General features: G+C 40.6%; 1 protein-coding gene across 6 annotated transcripts in view; it reads right to left on the bottom strand.

Annotated features, from left to right (window-relative positions):
* Positions 1 to 3,370: 3,370 nt before the first annotated feature.
* The window catches only part of LOC105928475 (CUGBP Elav-like family member 3), a 38,997-nt gene continuing 20,673 nt past the window's right edge, over positions 3,371 to 21,694 (bottom strand). For 3 of the 6 annotated variants that reach the window (XM_036134459.1, XM_036134464.1, XM_036134469.1), the window contains 10 exons: positions 14,995 to 15,043; positions 14,417 to 14,545; positions 14,218 to 14,297; positions 12,770 to 12,925; positions 12,235 to 12,379; positions 11,598 to 11,900; positions 8,391 to 8,495; positions 8,115 to 8,258; positions 7,675 to 7,838; positions 3,371 to 3,477 (listed from right to left, as the gene is read on the bottom strand). In XM_036134459.1, coding sequence (XP_035990352.1) covers positions 7,711 to 7,838; positions 8,115 to 8,258; positions 8,391 to 8,495; positions 11,598 to 11,900; positions 12,235 to 12,379; positions 12,770 to 12,925; positions 14,218 to 14,297; positions 14,417 to 14,545; positions 14,995 to 15,043 — 1,239 coding nt within the window. In that variant the 3' untranslated portion in view covers positions 3,371 to 3,477; positions 7,675 to 7,710. Of the gene's footprint in view, positions 3,478 to 7,276; positions 7,376 to 7,674; positions 7,839 to 8,114; positions 8,259 to 8,390; positions 8,496 to 11,597; positions 11,901 to 12,234; positions 12,380 to 12,769; positions 12,926 to 14,217; positions 14,298 to 14,416; positions 14,546 to 14,994; positions 15,044 to 21,694 lie in introns of all 6 variants that reach the window. The other 3 variants (XM_036134471.1, XR_004930504.1, XM_036134473.1) reach the window with 3 other exon arrangements.

Raw genomic sequence — 21,694 nt, 5'->3', positions numbered from 1 at the left:
AGAGAGGGAGGAGGAGGGCAGGGAGGAGAGGGAGGAGGCGACGGAGAGGGAGGGACGCGGATGACGTCCGAGCACGAGGGGAGATTTGGCTGACTTTATATCCGCGTTTTGTTTCCACACCGAGGAAAGTTTGACCTCACTTCCCCGCACCAGTTACTCACTGCTTCCAAGCCGTGTTCCCTTTAACTCACTTTATTTAGTCATTTAATTAAACCTTTTAAAAAATGAAACTGAAGTGACATACATTCGTTTTAGCACTTTGTTTTAAATATTTTATTTTATTTTGAGTTCAAATGTATATTTTACGTAGTTGTGTTACTTTTTTTGTGTTCCATAGATGTTAAGCATTTTTTTTTGTTTTAATTTTTTTTCTTTTTACATTTCGCATTTATTTCTTATATGATTTTTCTTCTTAATTCACTTTTGTTTTGAAAATAATGTCCATTTGTTTTAGAAATATGACCAAATACATTATTATATTTTTATTGGTTGCAAGATTCAAAGCCATGATCATATATTTTTTTCAACCTCCACCGTAGTTTATTTTTACAATGATAATAGGCTTTATACATTTTAAAAATAAAACATTGTATGTGCTATTATTATCATTGATTGATTGAAACTTCAATCAATCAGATTCTCCAAAAGAACTTCATTTGTCCCATAATAACACAACAAAATAACACAAAAACCACAAAGAATCTTAAAAACACACACAAAAATAAAATAAACAAACTATTCTGTAGGCTTCTGTATCAAACTGTTCTGTAGGTTTTTTATCATCATAATGAAACAGTTTTATTCTTAGTCATCTTTTAGATTAGGTTGTAATTTGAGTTACTTAAATAATAAAAAGAAACATGCACCTCTTTGTTTCTCTTTCATAAACAGGATAATGTTAGGTGTTTTCGCAATTTTTGCAGAGGCATATATCTGTATATACATACGTATAAAAAAATCCCCCTTTTCCTATTTCTTTCACAAAATGTTCATTATTTTTAGTAATTTTACAAATGTTTTTTCCTTTAAAATGATCACCATTTTCTGACCTCAATTAATCCCTACAGGGATCACATTGTTGCTGTGTTTATTGTTATAAGGATAGGTTTAATCCTGTAAAGCCCATTGTGTGGCACAACAGTGCATATAACGTGCTATACAAATAGATTTAATTGATTGATATGTTATTAATTAGACTTTATCTTCACTATCTAGCCTCCCCCTCTCTTGTTTTCTTTTCCATTGAATCCCAACTTTATTTCGGGGATATTATATAGTTATGCTGTAACCCCCTTTATTAAAATATTACATTAAAAGCTTATTTCTAAATGTTTGTCAGTGCAGATCATTATTAATTCAGTTTAAGTTTCCCTTTTTTTTCCAGCTAATCCTCTTTTCCTTTTGACCCAAGACCTAAAACTGAAGCACATGAAGGGTGATTCAAAGTGCACAAGGACATAAGGTCTGCATGTGTTGCAGCTTTTAGAAAACCTTACCAACTAGCCGCAGTAAGGTTCAGTAGGACAAGCTACATAAAGCTGCTGTTGCATCATATGTAGATGGGGACCGGAAGCATGCACGTTAGACTTTGTTTTATTACTTTTCATTTGCTTTCTTTTTTTACAAGGAAACAGATAAAGCAGTTATCTTTATTAGATTTTACTTTGGACATGGTCCAGAGCTAAAAATATGAACTGTCATTTGCAATTATGTGTTTTGTGACTACTCCCAATCGGAAACACTCATTTATATAAAGTTCAAGAAAGGTTATTTAAAAAAAGCCTATACTTTCAGACAATAACTGGTCATATATGAGAGGAAAACCTTTACTCTACTACTATTACCCTTTAGAATGTGTTAACCTTAGTGAATATCGCCTTAACCTGATGTCTCATAGATTTAGAGAGCTTTTATTTTTTTTTCTTGACAAAAAGCATTCTGAACAATGCTTATTTTCATTCGTGCCTCTAACAGATTAACATTGCATACACTGGATTAGGAAACTTCATTAAACTGGATCTTTCAGTCATCATTGAATATGCCTTCCACAAATAGTTTAGCTTGCACACAGTTATTAGGATATTTGTGGTTAATAATCTAAGATAAACTGAGATAAGCCTATGCAGGGAAGAAAACGGTGAACTCTATCTTCATTAGAGGGTAATCCACTTCAGTCGCGTTCTCAGAGATAAACCAAACGGTGTGTGTAATTTTGCTGATAAACAGTTGCCTGTCGTAAATGAGTTAGAGAGGATTAGATGCGAACCTTTTGCTTCAGTTCATGCACTGCAGGTACAACACGCCCCCTTCTGGTCACAAGCTTGACGTGCAGCAGACGCATCAATACACATTCAATGAATGAAGGACAACAGGCCATTTAGTATGATACCTTTTATTTAAACTTAAAAAGAGTGGATCAAAAACAGGATTCAATAAATAAGAAATAAATATAATTGCTGTAATAGTTAATAGATACAATATAATTACTCGATTGTAAGAGTCTGACAGAAACAGGCTCTCAAAAGTTTTTTCCTCTAGAAAATCCTAAAACCAAAATATTGCATTCCCACTCAAACATTTTCTCCCAATAAACAAAATAATTGTTAAATTAGTAAATAAATAAATAAAAAATAGCTCAATTATTAAAACCTCCCGAATAAAAGTGCAACCCCACCCCCTCCCCCGTGTTTCACCTAAGATCTAAGTAGAAATTTAAAATAGGTTTGTGATTTTCCCCATTTTACAATTTGGAATGTAATAGCTTTTTCATGAAGAATGATGATGTCACTAGTTGTATTAATAATAATAATAATAATGATAATAATAATAATTATGCTGCAGTGTTCTGTTCAGTGTTTTATCTAAAGTAGTATTCTTTTTTGCATGTTTTCTTGTTTTTTTTAAATGCTGCTCTTTGTAAACTAAACTATATACAGCTCATTAGGATCCTTTTCAAAGTCTTTCTAACCTACTAATTTAGCCATCTTTTTTGTGTGTTTTTTTTAATTTTCTTTCTTTTTTTTTTTATTACGAAACATCGATCCCTCTATATTTGTCATGTAATAGACATGGAATAGACATGTTAAAGTCTATTGAAGTGATATATCGTCGGTTTTTACCAGTGCCTTTCCTACACATGTGGTCTGAGTTGTCTTAGTTGCACTAAACACCCTTTTCCATACAGACTATGGTCAAACCAAGCTTTTGGCTGCATGGATATAACTTGTGTCAAGGACTTGTGGGTTTTGAGTGAGTGTCAGCAGGCATGTGTTTGTTTTGTGCATTTTATATACATCTCGGCTTTGAGGTTCACAATTAAAAGTACCTTTGTGTATGTCAGTGTGTGTGTGTGTGTGTGTGTGTGCGTGTGTGTGTGAGAGAGAGAGGCAGCACTCCGCAGACGTTCACAGGTAGAAGACAGTCTGAAAGCACAATGAACCCTGGGACTTCACCTTCAGTTGGACTCTTAGAGGTCACCTGTGAGGGGAGATGACGGGTAGGGGGAATGGCAAATGAACAAGAAGAGAGGAATAGAGAAAAAAAAAAACAGACAACTTGTTAAGGTCTGTAGAGAAACTGGAGCTCTGTGTGGGTCTGTGAGCTTCACATTTTTGTCAAACATGCCCCATCCAACAAACAACACCTGTCTGAGCATCACTGGCGCTCCTGTCAAACGTCCTGCTTCTCCTTCTCTATTTTTTTATTATTTTGGTTTCAGCCTGAGAGCAATCATCGACAGTTGTAAAAGGTCCTCTTAACAGCAGCAAATCACGGTGCTTTTTACATATTCACACATGGTGTCTGATCAGCTCATGCAATTACATACAGGAAGTCACTGATGTGCGTCCTAGTGTGTCTGCAACTGTATGTGTGTGTGTGTTTGTGTGTGTGTATGTGTGTGTGTGTGTTCATCAAACTCTGGGCACATTTCTGCGTGTTCAACATGTGCTGCACTTAGGTGCCCCAGATCATGGCAAGCAAACACTACTACCAACATGCATCACTCTCTGGCATTAGCAGTATAGAAATTCTGGGTGACAATTTGATCAGACACATTGGTCTGACTGTAGGCCTTATTATCCTTCTGAATGTGTTTGTTTAAAACCCTAAATATACAGTGCATTGCTAAAGTATTCACACCCCTGGAACACATTTTCTAACATTACAGCCATGATATTTAATGTATTTTACTAGGATTTCATGTGACAGTCGGCACAAAGTAAAATGGTGCATTGATGTGAAGTGGATGGAAAAGGATACATGGCTTTCTTTTTTTTTCTTCTATGAAAAGAACATCTGAAAAAGCTTGCTGAGCCTTATTACTCAGGCCCCCTAAGTTAGTATTTTTGTAGAACCCCTTTTCACTGTACGGAGCCCGGGAGAGCTCACTTTAAGATATTGTATTTCAGGTCGTGATAATTTGTGAGCACGTTTCCTTTAACTGAGCCATTGAATTAATAAAACGTGAGCACTTTTTCTTTTAATTGAGTCCTCGAATTAATAAAACGTGCACACAATTTATTCAAGCACACGTTTTAATTATTCGTGGGTGCGTTTTGGTAGATCGAGATCTCGAATATACTATAACGTGCTCATGTTTACATGTGTCAAGACAATATTGAGTGCACGTTTTACATATTGTGGCCACGTTTAAGTAGATCTTGCACACAATGTTCTATAACCATGTTCACTAAATTGTGCCCTCGTTTTAGTAAATAGTGCACTCGTTTAATAAATTGTGCCCTCGTTTTACTATGCTTAAAATGAGAGCTCAATTTAGTAAAATGAGCTGACGCTATAGTAAAACGAGAGCACAATATAGTAAATTGTGCACACGATTTAGTAAAACGAGTGCACAATATAGTTAAACAAGAGTACAATGTAGTAAAACGAGCGCACATTCTCTCAACATGCAAAACATTTTGCGATGACCCCTCTAGGGCTCCGTATCACTGCAATTATAGCTGCAAAACATTTGGAGTAGGTCCCCACTAGATATGAGCACCCAGAGGCTGAAACTGTAAATATCAAATTTCAAGTCTAGGTTTAGGCCTGGGCTTTGCTTGTCCTTTCCTAACACATGAACACGCTGTGGTTTAAACCATTCCATCACAGCCCTGCCTGTATGTTTAGGGTTGTCCTGCTGGAAAGTCAGCCTTTGATCCTCTAATAGTATTTTTCCCCAGGATTGCCCTTTATTTAGCTTACTTATCTGCAAATTAACTTTGACCGGCTTCCCTGCCCCTTTTGAGGAAAGCTATCCCCCATAGCATGATTCTGCGTGTTGGTCAGAAAGTGGCCTTTAGGTCTCTTCTGACCCGAGCAGCTTTATTCACACGTGTTTGTGTCCCAACCTGGCTTATGGCAGACTGTGAATAAAACTATTTTTCTTCTTGCCATGCGGCAAGATTTGTAGAGTGCACGACAAATACTTGTTGTGTCAACTGCTTCTCCCCCCTGAGCTGTGTATCTGTGTAGCTCCTCATGGGCTACCATTGGTCACATGGATACTTCTCTGATAAATCTTCTCTTTGCCCCATCTTTCAGTTTATGTGGTCAGCCAAGTTGCCATTTTCAGATTTTCAAACCTTTATTGTTGTTATGTGACCTAACCCCACTTTAAATGTACCCACAACTTTATCCTTGACTTCATGATGCAATTTGTTCACTGATGTTCTCTAAAGAAACCTCTGCCGCCTTCACAGAACATCTGGATTTACAGGGGAATTAAATTACACCCTGGTGGGCTCAATTAACTAATTAGAAGGCCGTAGGACATAGGACTCTATTTAGGGGGAATCAGAATATTTATTTGTAAAAAAAATTTTTTAGAAACCGTGAATTATTTTCCATCCACTTCATAACTAAGCACTACACGGTGTTGTTCTGTCACTTGACAACCGAGTAAAATACATTGACGTTAGTGGTTGCAATGTGGTAAAATGTGTAAGACCCCTGAGGGTGTGGTTATTTTTGCAAGGCACCGCATGTTATGCAAAACGTTTGTCTAGAAATAAAAGCGGAAATCCTTTGTTCGCTTTCTTCTTCTTCTTTTTTTTTTGACTGACATCTGATGTTGCGTCGACACTCTGATCTGACAGCAGCCTTAATGAAGTTTTCAACTCTGTTGTTTTTCTCCCAGAATTCCTATATTTGAAGGCTGTTCTCCAATAAGCAAGTGGCACTTGTTCCTCCACCATATGACAGCCACATACCCTTCACCTCAAAACACAAGCTAGAAGGAACGGTCTAAGGAGGTTGGGATGAAAGAAGCAGGTCAACATTTGAAGGAGAGAAAAAATGTGGAGAAGGAGTAGATAGAAAAAAAGAGCAAGATAGTCGTGAGAGAGAGAGGAAAGGATACAGAAGCAGTGATAAAAGATGTAAAAAAGTCTCCGAGAGAAAGATGGAGGAGCAAAAAAAAAACTAAGGTGCAGCATCACAGTGTAAAAAAGTCACAATCCAGGATTATGAACTCAGCCTATCAGAGCACAGCTCAACAAAATGCATGCTCGCCCATGAATACACAGTGCTTTTGCCATCGATTAGATGACCTGCTCAAACTTTTCTTGCCTTATGTATCCCATGCTTTGGATCAGTTTGCAGCCACATCTTTTAAATTTTGCATATCATAAACATGTCATGTCCTCCTGTCCCTCCTGGCCTGGCCTTTTATACTTGCAACGTCCTGAAACATATTTTTCTCCCCCCTGTCAAAACATCACTCTTGTTCCCTGTGTTGTCGCTGCGCTTGTCTCCGCCAGTCCGTCATGGAAAACAACGGACGCCTCAATTCAGACGGCAATGCAACAAGGATTAGTCTGTGCTGCATTACACGCTAACAGTGTAACACAGAAACATAATGCACACATGGATGTCCACGCTCACTATTTTACCCAAACCATTTGTTCAAATAATAATAATAATAATAATGACACCAAACAGAACACTACAGAAACTGATCAAAAACAAAGCTGCAAAAAAAATAACAAGCTTTGCTACAGAATTTTATCAGGTTACTATAGAGTGATTAAGTGTATCAGATATCCAATCAGATCAGTTGAATCAAGAGTGCAGTCCTGGCTATAGATAGTTATTGATCAGTATGTGCACAGGTCAATACAAAATAAAGTCACAATGCACCAAACACAGTCTGTGATCACTACAGCAACAGGACATGCAGGTCAACGCATGGCTGGTTGCTCGAGGTGACAGAACCAACACAGGCAATAAAATCGCCACAGCAACCCAAACACAGGCCAACCAATCAACTTACAACAATGCGAGAGGAAGGGGGGATCAGGGCTTTATCGGTCACTAGGCAACCATTGCCATAGCGATGGGGTCCTCGCGAATTATGATTGGACGGGAGGATCTTGGGTGAGGTAAGTTGCCGTTTCGGGAAAAGATCAAAACAGCAGGGAAGAAATAAGATTGTGAAAGAAAATTAAAAAAAAAAAAAAAAAAGAAGGGAAAACAATATCTCATTATTTTCACTTTTCCTGACATAGGCTGCTTTTTAGGAGTAACCCAATGCACATTTACTGCAATGTCAAAAGCGTTTCCTGTTAAAAAGTTACCAACAGTTAGCTTTTTTTTACTGTAATTATTTTGTTCCTGAGGTATACTGCACTTTATTTCATTCAACGTTTTGACGCCTCACCACCACCTCACCTCTACGTATTTGTTCTTCCCTCTCTGCGTTGTCACTCAGTACGGGCGGTTGGCATCTTTGGGCCTTTTGAGCTGCACTTTGAGTCTTTTCATGCCAATCTGAAAGCCATTCATCGCCTGGATAGCGGCTTGAGCGCTGGCAGGGTTGTCAAAACTCACAAATCCTAAAAAAAAAAGTAAAAAAAAAAAAAAAAAAAAGAGATAGATAACATCCATCATGGTGTTATTTTTCTCTCACCTTCGTTTAGATGCAGACAATGACAGTATCTTATCCTCCAGAAGGCCAGTCTTAGTGTTTTTTTCACTTGTCCTTTCCTCGCTCTAGTAAGCACGCTCTCCCCCCTTCCCTCCCTGCCTCCCTCCCTCCTTGTGTGTGTGTGTGTGTGTGTGTGTGTGTGTGTGTGTGTGTGTGTGTGTGTGTGTGTGTGTGTGTGTCTCACCGAAACATTTGCTCTGGTTGGTGGCTCGGTCCACAAACACTTTAGCCGATATGACATTGCCAAAGGGCAGGAACATCTGCAGCATCTCAGAGTCGCTGAACTCCTGAGGCAGGTGGTAGATGAAGATGTTACACCCCTCTGGACCTGACGCAGACACACACGCAGGACGGAGACTCGTAAATTACCTCAAGCTTTTAAAAACCTTGTGATAAACAACTTTAAACAAGCTCACTGTACAAAGGGGCGTGGCCCCAGTCAGACAGGAAGTCACATCACCTTCTCTTTGCTGCTGTTGCTGGGGCTGCTGGTGTTGCTGAGCAACCAGTGTCGGCTGCTGGGGAAACGGCTGCCCGACCAATCCGTAGGCAGCAGGGTACGCCGCTATTGGAAGAGAGACCAGGGTGTTAACGTCTTATTGGGTAAAAACAACAGGTGGCAACACAAGAGTGCCCAATAGAGGCATTTCCTCTGGACTGAAGGGTTTCCTGTTGAAGGTGAAATCTATTAACTGTAACAACAAAGCGGAGTAAGTCTACCGAACAAAGACGCTGTTGATCCCAGTCGGGTTTCGCACACATTGCATCACCACTTTAATCCACGCTTATAAACATCATATATAAATGGAGGCTCCGTGAAATCAGCGAAAACATAAAATCAATTACCCTTGAACATGTTTCACCCTTGACAGCCAGACTAAAGACACATTGCTTTAAAGTTCGTCATCTAATCTCATGTATGAGCTGTTGCTTTCCACGGATGGGTGCATATGTGGATGACTAGATTCTCAAAGAGTGTGGAATATCCATCCATCCATTGTTCTGGTGCTGTTCTCTAGGAGAAGTAGGTGTGCTACACCCTGGACTGGTCCTCAGTCCATCACAGCGCAATACAGAGTGCTACGTGGCAAACAACCGTGCACACACTCATGCCTACGGCCAATTTAGGGAAACCAATTAAGGCAAAAGAAATACTAGTGGACTGTGGCAGGAAGCTGAAGTACCTGGATAGAACACATCTAACATTTTCCCCCAAGGATAAACCTTACACACACAAGCGCACGCTCACAAACACCTACAGGTGCTTGGATCCGGCTACTTACATACTCATCGGTTTTTATCTTCAGCTTCCACTTTATACATTTCGTATTGATTAATACTGTATATACTTCAGTGATGGTATCAAGGTGTTGCTGTGTTGTATCTGTAATTCTATTGGTTGTGCTGTTCTTTTTACATCTCTCTTTGCAGGCACTGAAGCAGACTGAAGAAGTTTTGTCAATATCTCTCCACTGTCTCCTCTTTCTTTCACCTTTTCACCCTTTCTTTTTTTTGTTCTCATTTCTCTCTCCTCTTCTACTCTATTAATGTAGTGTCCACATAAACATGAATTATTCCCTACATAATAAAACGATTTACATATATAAATCAAGCAGAACACTATGGCAAAAGCGATAATGCTCCACTTGTGAGAATAAAATCTGTTGGGCTCTTTCTGGCATGAAGACAACAATTCTTATTGCTACATTGCCAGACAGGACACAAAAAAAAAAAAAAAAAAAAAAAAAAAAAGGGAGAGCATTCAAACTCCAAGTAAAGAACCAGACCAGGACTCCTAACTGGGACTTTTGTGCTGCAAAAAAAACTCCTATATAGAGTTATATAGGAGGTTTTTTATTTTTATCATTGGTTGGAGTACCCATAAATCTGTCTGTTCAAAAAGAAAAGTGCCTTTTAACTTTAAATCTTCTGTGCTTAGTGGAAAGGAGGCAAATCCTTCATTATTGTAAATAGAATATAGTCTTTCTTCACCAGTGGTTCCTGAACCTCCAGCCAACAAAGCAACAGCAGCAGAAACCTGTAACCCAACCACTGCTGGTAAAAGAGTGCAAATGATTGCTAATAAGCCCATTAAATAAGAGCACAATGTGAGAACACGGACAGCCTCAAGAACCACTAAATTAGTATTGTTCTACGATAAATGTCTTTGACTCTCTTATGTCCCATCAATGTCGTCAGATGCTATCATTCATGGTTTAAATGAATCAGTTTGTTAGTTAGTTACTGGTTTCTGGTTTGTAAGTGATGGTAGGATGGCACGGGGGAGATGGACAGATAAAACGGGGCCCTGTATGCAGACATATGGGTACTACTCCAGCCTCTTGTGGTGGAGAAAAAGCTAAGTTATTTGTTGGTCAGTCGACAATCTGACCCTCACCTATTGATATGATATGGATAATGACTGAAAAAGCACGATGGCTCCCTTAAGACGCTTTTCTAGCTCACCTATTACTTGCTAAAAGGAACTATACATCCCTTTTGGACTGGGAACACCTTGGCATTGCCCACAATGAGCTGGAAAGCGTTGGTTTCCGTTCCGACCAACAACTATGGCCACAGGGTATGGATCTTGACCAATATACCAAGATCATGGGTACAAGAACTGAAATGAACTACTCAGGAGGGATTGTATATCTGTTTTAGACTGGGAACACCTTGGCATCCCCCAGAATGAGTTGGACGGTGTCACCGGGCAGAGAGAAGTTTGGGTATCCATAATGAACCCGTAGACTTCTTGACCATATGTCGGATGATTGGAGGACAGAGGATGCCTAATCATTTAAAATTCCCACAGTAGGAACCCCAATGTCTCCATTGCGCAGCTAAACTAAGTGGTGCACATGGTAATCTGTGGTCAAGGGTCTTGCTCAGGGACCCAGAGTGACTGAGTTTCCAACCAGGGACCTCTGCAGCCTCTCCAAGACGCAAACACCCGACTCCCTAGCCACTAGACCATCACTCCGAATTAATCTCAGTTGGACAACTTTTACTAGTTGCCGTTTTGTGATGTAGCTGTATTGTATTATAATTAGTGTTCTAGACTGGACTTTATGTAATTTGACATACATCAGTCTTGGGCTGAGTTGTATTTGGGCTTGAATTGGACTGAATGGCCTCTCTTGAGGTAGTCGACTTCTTCTCATGCTCCAAAAATATGCAATTAATTGGTTTCTCTCAACCTGGTCCTCAGCTATGAGTGTGATAAGCAGCTATAGACAATTAATAGATGGCATAAATATAGAATAAACAGGATTAAATGTTAGGAATTTTTAATTAAAAGGAATACATAGAAGGACTTTTGAATAATCTCAATGAAATAGACAAAATTAGCAATGAACATCATTAGAAGGGATAAATTTGGTCTGAATCTCATTGAATTAAATAAATATGGAATTATTTGAATGGAAATAAATGCAACTAACAGAGTGGATTTAGGATGGGTTGCAATGACTGGGAGGATGGTAAAGTGGAAGGATCCTGAAAAACATTAATTGGGTTGAATGGAGTGAATTGAGAACTAATTGGATTGTGTGTTATCGGACATGAATTGGACCCTTTGCCTTGGTAAAGTGCTTTTAGTAAACTCTTGCTGTGACTTGGTGCTAGATATAAATCTAACTGAACTGAACTGAACTCCTGCACAAACCTGTGTAGTGCTGCATGCCTGCGTAGGCTTGCTGAAGAGGATCCAAAGCTGCAGCTGGACTCTGGGCTGGAATGAAAGGAATAAAAGCGGTGGGTATCAAAAATCGAACCGACATGAAGATCCACACGTGCGCTTCTCTGATTTTAATCAAACTACCTTGGTATGTGTGAACTCCGTTGGTGTACAGTGTCTCCGTTTGCTGTCCATTGGTGGGACCCGGCACGCTACTGTAACCGTTCACTCCTATCGGTGGGGGGATAGCTGACACAGGTGTCGCTGCAATAGTGGGGGGAGTGTTTGTACCTGCACACATAGATTGCATTTAAACAATCACTTACACGTCAAGAAGAACATCGCCCATGCCAAATTATACGTTTCACATTGTTTTAGTATTTTTTCTGCTGACCCTCTGAAAAATGTGAAGTTGTGAGGCTTTATAGAGATTTACAGGCAGCAGCACCGACTTCCCTTTATGATCGAGTGAAGGTTTAAAACCCGCCTATCCATAGTTTAAACTCTTCTATATTCGGTTTATGTAAAAACGGTCGACAATTTAGTCCACTTGACAAAACTAGAGCCTCTCTACCTTAACTTCAAGTGTTTATTGAGCATGAAGAGCTTGCATGAGAGGGATTACCCGAGGACGGTGTGATGGGTGTAATGGGTGTTGCGATGATTCCGTTGGCATTGAGTGCCGCCATCTGCTGCATCTGTACTGCAGCGACTGTTGCGACAGGAGACAAGTACGCTGACTGGGCGACCAGGGCCTGCTGTTGGACAAGCTGTAGACGGGGGGGGAGAGAAAGGGGATGGAGGAGAGGAAGGGGGTTAAATTGGTATGGGAAAAAAGGGGAAGAGAGAGAAAAGAGGATGGAAAATGGGAGGAAGGGCCAAGGAGAGGGAGTGATGGAAGAACAGATGAATAGAGATCTAATTACAAGGCCATTATGTCCCAAGTCAGTGGGTTAATGGTTGTGTGTTGCGGGAAGGCTAATGCCAGATGACGTATGTTCTGTTGTCTGTGTAATAACATTACCTCCAATTAGACCACTGATAGCCTCTTCAAAGTTATTACATCCTTTCATAAGCAAAGCACTGCCCTTGCAAACGTGGTGTGTAGCACTTGTGTGTGTGTGTGTCGTACAGTGGGTCCCCTTTTTGTGTGCGCTTGCCTGTGCGTTGACCGCCTGCGTGTATGCATTGTAGGCAGGAAAGTTGAGGGTCATGGGGCTGAAGATGCCGAGCTGGGAGGCCACCTGCTGCATCCTCCTCAGCCCCCGCTCCTTCTCCGTGTCAGCAAACTTCACCACCAGACTGGACGACGCTCCCTGTGAGCGGAGAGATAGCGACGGGGCGAAAAAAAACGTCCATCAGAGGCTGCGTGCGTACAAAGCTTTGTGAAAGCACTTATACCTCTCGAACTTTTTCCCCATTTTGTCACAGGAGAACTGCAAATGTGAATGGGTTTTAAAAAAAATACTCACCTGTACACTGTGACTTTCTCCTGCATTGTTTACAGTTCAATTGTTTTAGTTTTTAAATCACTGCTGCACCTTATACTGTATTTTAAATCTACTGTAATTTACAAGCTGTATTCTTGCACAAATGCCCTTTGCACAATCAATTCTGCACATACAAATGGTTTAAAAAAAAAACTCACCCGTACACTGTGACTTCTCCTGCATTGTTTAGATTTAAATTGTTTACTTTTAAATCATTGCTGCACCATATACTGTAATTTAATTTTACTGCAATTAACAAGCTGTGTGCAACGAAATTTCGTTCTGTACGCACTCTGTGCATACAAAATGACAAATAAAGTTGTCTAAGTCTAAGTCTAAGTGTTGTTTCATTGTGACAGACCAACTCAAAGTAGGGCCTGATTGCAAAGTAGAATACCATTTTCAAAAATACTTACAAATAAAAATGTGAAAAGTGTGCCAAGAATCTGGATTCACTGCTTTTTATTCTAAATAAAAAAAAAAAACAGCGCTACCTATTGCCTTCACCTAGTTAGAAAATAGTCTCCTCGTGTGTAACTCAATCAGCTGTTCTGTGAAAGTGTTAGAGGTTTGAGAAAAGCTCGAGAAAACTAAGGAACACACCAGAAACATCGGGGCTAACATCATGCTGTGGTGATTCTTTCCTCTAGCAGGGACAGGGTGGCTGACAGTAGGTTGGTCTAAATACAGATAAATCCTTGAAGAAAGGGGTATCTTTGGCATCTCTGTGAGCCATTTGCAAAAATAAATAAAAGTGCCTTCAGCTTTCCAAAGCTAGTAGAGGCACACCCATAAAGAGCTGTGGCAGTAATTGCAGTGGGAAGTTTAACAACGTAGGAACTCACGGGGTCTGAAAGGTAACGCACGACACACCTTTCTGTAAAATCCATCTGATCCGTGCAAATGCACCCAAATCACAATTACATGCTGTTCTGTATATGTCTGTCACATAAAATGTCAAGAAAATACAAGTTTGCAGTAATCTGACAAAGTTAAAAGGGTAATAAAACCTTTAAAGGAACTGACTTTGGTTGTTTTTTCCTAAAACAACATAGACATGTGATTAGTTTGTGTCTTTATATTTTTAAATAATTTGTAATCGTGTGACTGGCACTTACAGGCATTGTGCGGCTCCCGTGCAAGCTGCTGATTGCGGCTTGGGCTTCGGCATGTCCCTGAAATTTGACAAAAGCACACCCTGCACAACAACAATAAGAAAAAAAAAAGATCGAATTAGTAAACAATACTAGTGCAAATAAAGCTGTTTGTACTATATTTAGTTAGTTTGTCCGGGCAGTTCAACCATATGCAATTTACCTTTGCTTGTGCCGTCTGGTCCTCTCAAAACTGTGCACTCCTCTATGCTGCCAAAGGGCTCAAACAGCCTTCTGACATCCTCATCGCTCTGCTGCTTTCCCAGCATGCCCACAAACAACTTCCTGTCCTCTGAGACACCAAGGATGTCCAGAATAAAAGGAAAAAAACAAAAAGACAGAAAATCAATTTATTTTCCACGCAAACTGGTAACATCTCTGCTTATAACCAGAAAGTTATTTATTTATGGGAGGTATCATTTTCGCCCACCAGGGAGCAGTGTTGGCTGCTGAGGCTGACAGTCAGATAGGGGAGGTATGAGTATGATCTGGCTGTACAAGGGCAAGTCCACCAACCCACCAAGCCCCCTGCTGACTACTCTCTGACTCTGTCTGATCCAGCGTGACTCCTTCTAGCACCTATCAAACAGCTTTTGAGAGTTAATATTGTGAACACGCCTCAGGATTGGCAAGACGCCAAAAAAAAACCGAACATGCTTGTTGTGATGGCTGAGTTTACTGTAAGGTCTTAGGGAAGGCTTTTTGAAAAGGCGCCCACACAAACGGAGAAAGACAGCTCACCTCCTCGGCCCTCGCTGTCAGCCGGTTTAACCTGGATCGGGCGATTCATCTGAAGGACAAACGAAAGATAACATCAGCAACATTTAAATGTCTTTCAGTCCCACTCCCCTTCAACTCCAGTGAACATATTTAACAGACTAGTGAGATATATGCTTAAAAGAAAATGTGACTCTTTAATCATTAGCTTTTACTCAAATGGTTGATTTGAGAAATCAAAAACATTGTCACTAAGAGAGGAAACTATAGATAACTATCAACGCCGAAGCAACATTTAAGTTGAGGGTAAGATTTAAATTTAAAATCATTTATTTCAATAATGAAGTGCCTTAAAATGACAAAAGGTAGGCTAGGTAATTGTTTAAAAGTTATTATATAGTGATCATGTTAGCAGCAGGGATACCGATTTCTACTCTATTTTGAGGTCTGACCTGCAAATTCCAGTTTTGAGAGAATGAAAACAAAGAGGAAAACAGTGTGCAGCATGTTCTGTGATAGAGGAGGTAATTTTAAATCCAGCAAAAAGTGTAGGAATTACAAGACTTTCCCCACTTTGCTTCAAGGCACAGGTCACTAACTCTTATCTGTTTTTCTTTTTATTAAACTAAAAATAGTCCATCAAAGTAGATGCTGTTAGTTGATGTGTTTGAAAGAAGATAAGATAAGATAAGATAAGATGAGATAAGATAAGATAGACTTTATTGATCTCACAGTGGCGAAATTCACAAATAGTCGGGGGCTCTTCTTTTAATCAATCTGAAAAACACACCCAATTTTTCATTATTATGTCTGCCGATTACTGGTCAGACCTAATCGAGGAATAATTGGCCAATTTTAATGTCTTCAACCACATAATTTCAGCATCTAAGTCAGATTCTTTTTGACACTTTTTAGGCAAAACCTATTTGCTCAGAGGGCCCAAAAAATGTCTGGAAGACTAAAAATGTTTATACTCTTGAACAACTCAAGGAGCAAAGAAATATGTTAATTTTAAATAAAAAAATTTATTAAAATTATAAATTGGGGCAGATCCATGTATTTTTGTTACTCTTATATCAAGGTTCAGGTTAGCAGTACATATGTGCACCGATCAGTCTTTTCTGGGCAGATACTTGTCCCCAGTTTTTTATTTTGTTTTCTGGTCTGACAACTCCAGTTTTAAAAGAAAGCAAAAGAAAGCTATTTTTTTTACTCTAAGAGATGTAAAATGTAAACAAGAAAAAAATGTGTTGTGGGTTGATTGTTAACGGAAGTAGTTTTTAAAAAAAAAGAAGGAATTACAAGATTATGAGTTATGTTCCAAAACAAATGTCCCTATTGCTTTAAGTGACTTGTATTTAACTAAAAAAGGTTCTCCAAAGTTAGGTGATGCTTTTCTAGAGTGAGAATGGTGGAAGTTTTTAAGTTTTGATACATTTATTTAAGCAGGTTGAATTCCCCCCCCCCCCCCACAGTATTTGATCTTCTGATCGAAGGGAGATAGAGCGATACTGATCTCTGGAGCTTCTCTAGTTAGCAGGTGACGTTTGCTTCTGGACCCAAACGTAAACAGTCTTTGTGATTTGTCCCACATACACACGCTCACAGGCTGTGGGGGATTGAGAAGTGGCGAGATTAAGAATGCAGGCAGGCTGATCTGGATTACCGAAGAAGTGAGGATTAGACTGAGGGACAAGAGCGGGCAGAGACACAGAGAAGAGGAGCGACGAGAGAGGGGGCAGGCGTGGGAGAGAGAGGGGGAGATAATGTTGTTCAGTGAAATGACAAGTGTGTAAAGAGAACGGGCACAGCCAACTGAAAATAAAAGGGTTGGGGGAAAAAAACAACACAGAGGGAGAAGCCTGGGGGACCCCAACTCACATCGACCGCTAGAAAGGGCAGGTGGAAGGCTAAAAGGAACCCCGGGGAGTGAATGGAAAAAGAAGTATTACATGAAAAGTGAGAAAGCGAAAGGCTGAGAGTGGAAGGATGAAAGCAGAGCTTGCCCCTGAGAGAGGATTCAAAAAGAATAGAAAGAGAAAGAGGAGCAGGCAGGCGCACGGGGCGTGATTCAGTCGTGACTTGCTCTGTCTAAAAAAAAAAAAAAAAAAAAAAAAAAAAAACTCACGACTACCAAGACTCACTGCCAAGAGGGCTGATGCATTATCGCAAACCCACACTGCAAACATCCCTTCCATTCATATCTTCGCTACCATTGGCTCGCACGAATAGTAAGACGCAGAACAAACTATACAAAAAATAAATAAATAAATAAAATAAAAAACACTCCACACACACACATACACACACACACACACAGTGCTTAGTCATACCACTGAGAAAGAGATGGTGCCAGGGGGATGGGCAGGAGGAGCAGAGCTGCAGGAGGATGGCGGCAAAAAGACGACAGACGCGGAGAGAGGAAGGAGAAGCAAGGGATGGAAGAAGAAGAGACGGGACTGGACAGGGATGTTAGCACAAAGAGCTGTGAAGTAGACTCTCCAGGAGAGAAGACATAACTTTTTTTTTTTTACTAAAATATGAAAAATGTTGCAAAGGTCAGATGCAAAAAAAAATAACAAAACCTGACAATGAAATGGAGACTTTACCATTTAATACCGTAGGACTCTGAGTGACTTTTGATCGACAAGAAACTGAAAGAAAAGCAGGTTGTAAGACACGAGGGGGAGGGGAAGGGATGAGAAGGAGGAATGGCTCGACGTCCCAGTGGGGTGTTAAGGCAATGTAATGATGCTGGTAATTGAGGAGAGGGCGGAGCAGAAAAAAAAAAAAAAAAAAGACAGATCCATGTATTTGATTAATCAGCTCTTAGCTGTCACCACAAAACTATTGATCTGGGCCAAGGCCATCTCACACAACACGCACACCAAGACATCAACACACTCTCCATAAAACAGTCACACACACACAAGTTAGGAGGGAATAATAGATATTTTTAACTCTAACACCTTTACTGATGCAGTCCATCCATCCATCCATCCATCCATCCATCCACCCATCATATCCTGGTCCTAATGTTATTGTTGTCCTTCCACGCTGCCATCCATCAGCTCATTGATCAGTCCTGTCTTGTACATTGATTTGGGCTTCCTTTGTAGAGAGGGCTAATAGTTGCAAGATTTGTGTCCACCACCCTTCCCTCTAGCCTTGGATCAATCCATTACCTCTTCTATTTCTTCCTCCATTAAGCGTACTGAAGCTCGTCCTTGTGCACGCGAAGCAGGCCAAACGGAAAACCGCGGACTGTTCCGAAGTAATCACATTTTATGGGTCTGTGTGTGTAGACAGTGCCTCGGAAAAGTCGCCGGTTCATCCCAAAGAAAAGCGTTCCCCACGGCGTGATTCTGCTGTGGGGAATGCTTTTCTGTGGGGATTCTGCTGTGGATTCTGTAATGGTTGATGTGTCCACTAAATCACTCGTTGCAAACTATAGGCAAGACCTCTTAAGGATTTCCAACAATGGCTTTCTCCTTGACGCGGCTCCATTAAAGACGGATTTGTGCGATGCGCAGCCAACTGATGGATTCTTCCCCCTGAATCGTGGGTCTCTATATAAATCCTCCAGAGTATAAATGGGACTCTTGGCGCTTTTTTTTTTGCTCGACCTGTCGGTTTGGGTTGACAGCCGTGTCTTGGTAAGTTTGCAGTTGTGCCATATTCCTTTCATTTTCGGATGATTGGCTGAACGGCGCTCTGTGAGACGCTCTAAGAGTGGGATATTGCTTTCTATTCTAAGTCTGCTTCAAACTTCTCTACAACTTTTTCCCTCCTGACCTGCCAGCTGTGTTTTTGATCCAAATGAGGCTTTTTCTCCAAGGCCTTCAGAGAAAGGTAGGATGTTTTTTTTACTGAGATTAAATTACCCACAAATGGACACTATTCACTAACTTGGTGATTTGTGGAGGCAATTGATTCTCCTGGATTTTATTGCAAGAGGTGGGTAGTAACCAGTTACATTTACTTAGGATATTTTAACAAAATTTACTTTTAGGAGTAGTTTTGCTTTCACTTTAATAATATTATGAAAAATTTCGTAACGCTTAGGTAAAATTTCTTCCTACTCTACCCATGGTGAGTTTAATCAAGATTAAAAACCACATTTGTTTAAAATTGCCTTCAACTGTCCTAGTTAACTGAATCACCACTTTTTTGTTCTATTTTCTATCTATATTTTATTCCTACTTGCTTTTATTCTGTTTTATTTTGCTATATTTTAATCATGTAAAGCACTTTCCATTGTCTTTGTACTGAATTGTGCTATATAAATAAATTTGCCTTGTCTTGCCTTAACTTAATTGAATGAACAGACTTGTTTTAACCAAAAATGCATGACAGAGGCACACATCTACAGTTTATTTTTATAAGATAAGATGCTTTATTTGTCAATATACATAAAAGGTACATGTAACGAAATTCCATAGATCAGATGGAGGGTTAGCCTGAGCCGCTGCGACTGAGCGCACCCCCACTAATGGCCGACCTGACCAGCATGTCTTTAGTTTGTACACAAGCTTTGTTGTTTTAATGTTACTTTCTATTCGCTGAGATCATTGAGCCATCTGGAGATCACGTCCAAATCATTTTGAGGCTCTGCTTTTAAGCACATAATGAGTTCCAGTGATTAACGTCCTGAAAAAAAAGAAGACGAGGAACCGAGGAGCTGGAGGGGAAGCAGCAGGTGAGAGGTGCACGCTGCCTCTTCAGAGACATCACAGTGGGATCGGAAAATTCGCATGGCAACCGGCTTGTTGTCATGGCAATCATATGACGGCACACCGAGTAGGTAAACAAGGATGCTGGTTGCCAAGGGCGACCGCTGTGCTCTTTGGGTAAACAAAGAATTAGTAGTAGCGAAAGCTTTGGTGTCTTTGTGCTGTCCTCCGAGTGATCCCTCCAACTGAATTTTCTCTCCACGTTTTAGCATGAAAGGCCACGGATCTGGGCGCAAAGTACGAGTAAAAATGTAAGAATATACTGAAGAGACGGTGGCAGGGGCTAGATATGGGGAAAAAAAAAAAAAGTATGTGGCAAATCTACATTGTGCTGATTAAAATTCCCTTGAGCCTGGTTAGGCAGCCAAACTGTACTCCAGTTTGTCTTTGGCTGTCTCCTTTACACAAGAACGGCCGCGCACTCCTTTCATGTCAAATTATCCTCTAATTACTCACGTTCCAAATAAGACTTAATTAACAGCAGCCATCTGCAAACGTGTCCGTGTAAGAGGAGCCGGACTCGCGCCGGAGTGTGGTTGGATCTACCCTGCTGCATACTAAGAAGCTCTCTCTCTCTAAGCCCCCCGTATCTCTGAGGAAAGGGGGGAACTTGCACGTGAGGCGATGCATGAGGGCATATATGTGATATATGACGAGGGCTCGAGCTCTCAGGAGCACGCGCGCGCTCGGCGGAAGAGCTTCCACTCGAGCACTCTTGACCCAGTCCTGCATGCATGCAAACACGGGTCCATTTACGCGCTGTGGTGTCAACACAAACAGACGCACAGTGCATGTCACTTATCCACACACACACACACACACACACACACACACACACACACACACACACACACACACACACACACACACACACACACACACACACACACACACGCTCACGCTGTTTTACTGTACGCTTTCCCGGCGTCTCGCAGCGCCCCCGACCTTTTGCTCGCACAGAAACAAACACATACTACACACTTACAGTTAATCTTACTCCCTGCAGTAATGCGGAGAGGATTGTACCAGGATTAGAGGATATTAAATCCTTGGATTATCCAATCAAATCGTATTTTGTGCCCCCCCACCCCCCCACACACCCACACACACACACCCACGCAAAATGGGTGGAACAAACCATTCCACCATGAAGTGAGGGGCCGTGGTGGGAAACTGTACAGACATCAAACAATGCTGCAGCTTTATTCTTTGCTGATTTCTGTTTTGCCATCAAATCAAAAACAACCGTCCACCACAAGAAGAAGACATCAGTGCAACGAGTGAAGAGGAAGATTAGAGCACGGTGCAGGACAACATACATTCACGTGAGGACGCACGCATGTGAACACGCTGAAGTGCTCTCTGGACTCCTCTCTTGAACGCATATGTTCACACCTCCTCACTCCCCTCTCACTCTCCCTCGGGACGCTCCAACCTAACAGTTTCAGAAGTCCATTTTCCAAAGTGCCGAAGGAATGTAAACTATTTTTATCCCCTCCCCACGATCTCGTATTATTTCTGCTTCCTCTGGACTCCTTGATTCCCTGCTTTCCACTTCCAGATTCATAATCCTCCATATTCTGCTCCATGATGGGATGGGGGGGTTATCTAAGCTTTCTTTCCTGGAACAGCTCTTTTTATTCTATGTTTGTCTCGTTACACTAAAGATATTTAGGAAACCTTTTTTTTTTTTTTTTAAAGTGCTGAAAATATAGTTTTCTTTAATGAAAGAGGTATGCGCTATGGGGATTTAAAATTTCAACGCAATATGTTTTGCTGTTTGTTGCATGGATGATAACAATGGCCACAAAAATAATCCTTTAAATGAATTAATGCTTAAAAAATAAAACTCTCCCATTACCAAAGAGGCATCTCGGCTACACCAGTTACATTTAGTAGCCCAACAGTGCTGCTAAACGCTATGTAGTACTTTGAATCCATCGTACCTTGAACATAAATGCAGCTTTGATTGAAGCGAACAATGGAAAAAT

The sequence above is a fragment of the Fundulus heteroclitus genome, chromosome 3, assembly GCF_011125445.2.
Source record: "Fundulus heteroclitus isolate FHET01 chromosome 3, MU-UCD_Fhet_4.1, whole genome shotgun sequence".
Classification (NCBI taxonomy): Eukaryota; Metazoa; Chordata; class Actinopteri; order Cyprinodontiformes; family Fundulidae; genus Fundulus; species Fundulus heteroclitus.
The sequence above is the reverse complement of the archived record's forward strand: the minus strand, read 5'-3'. Positions and strand labels throughout refer to the sequence as shown.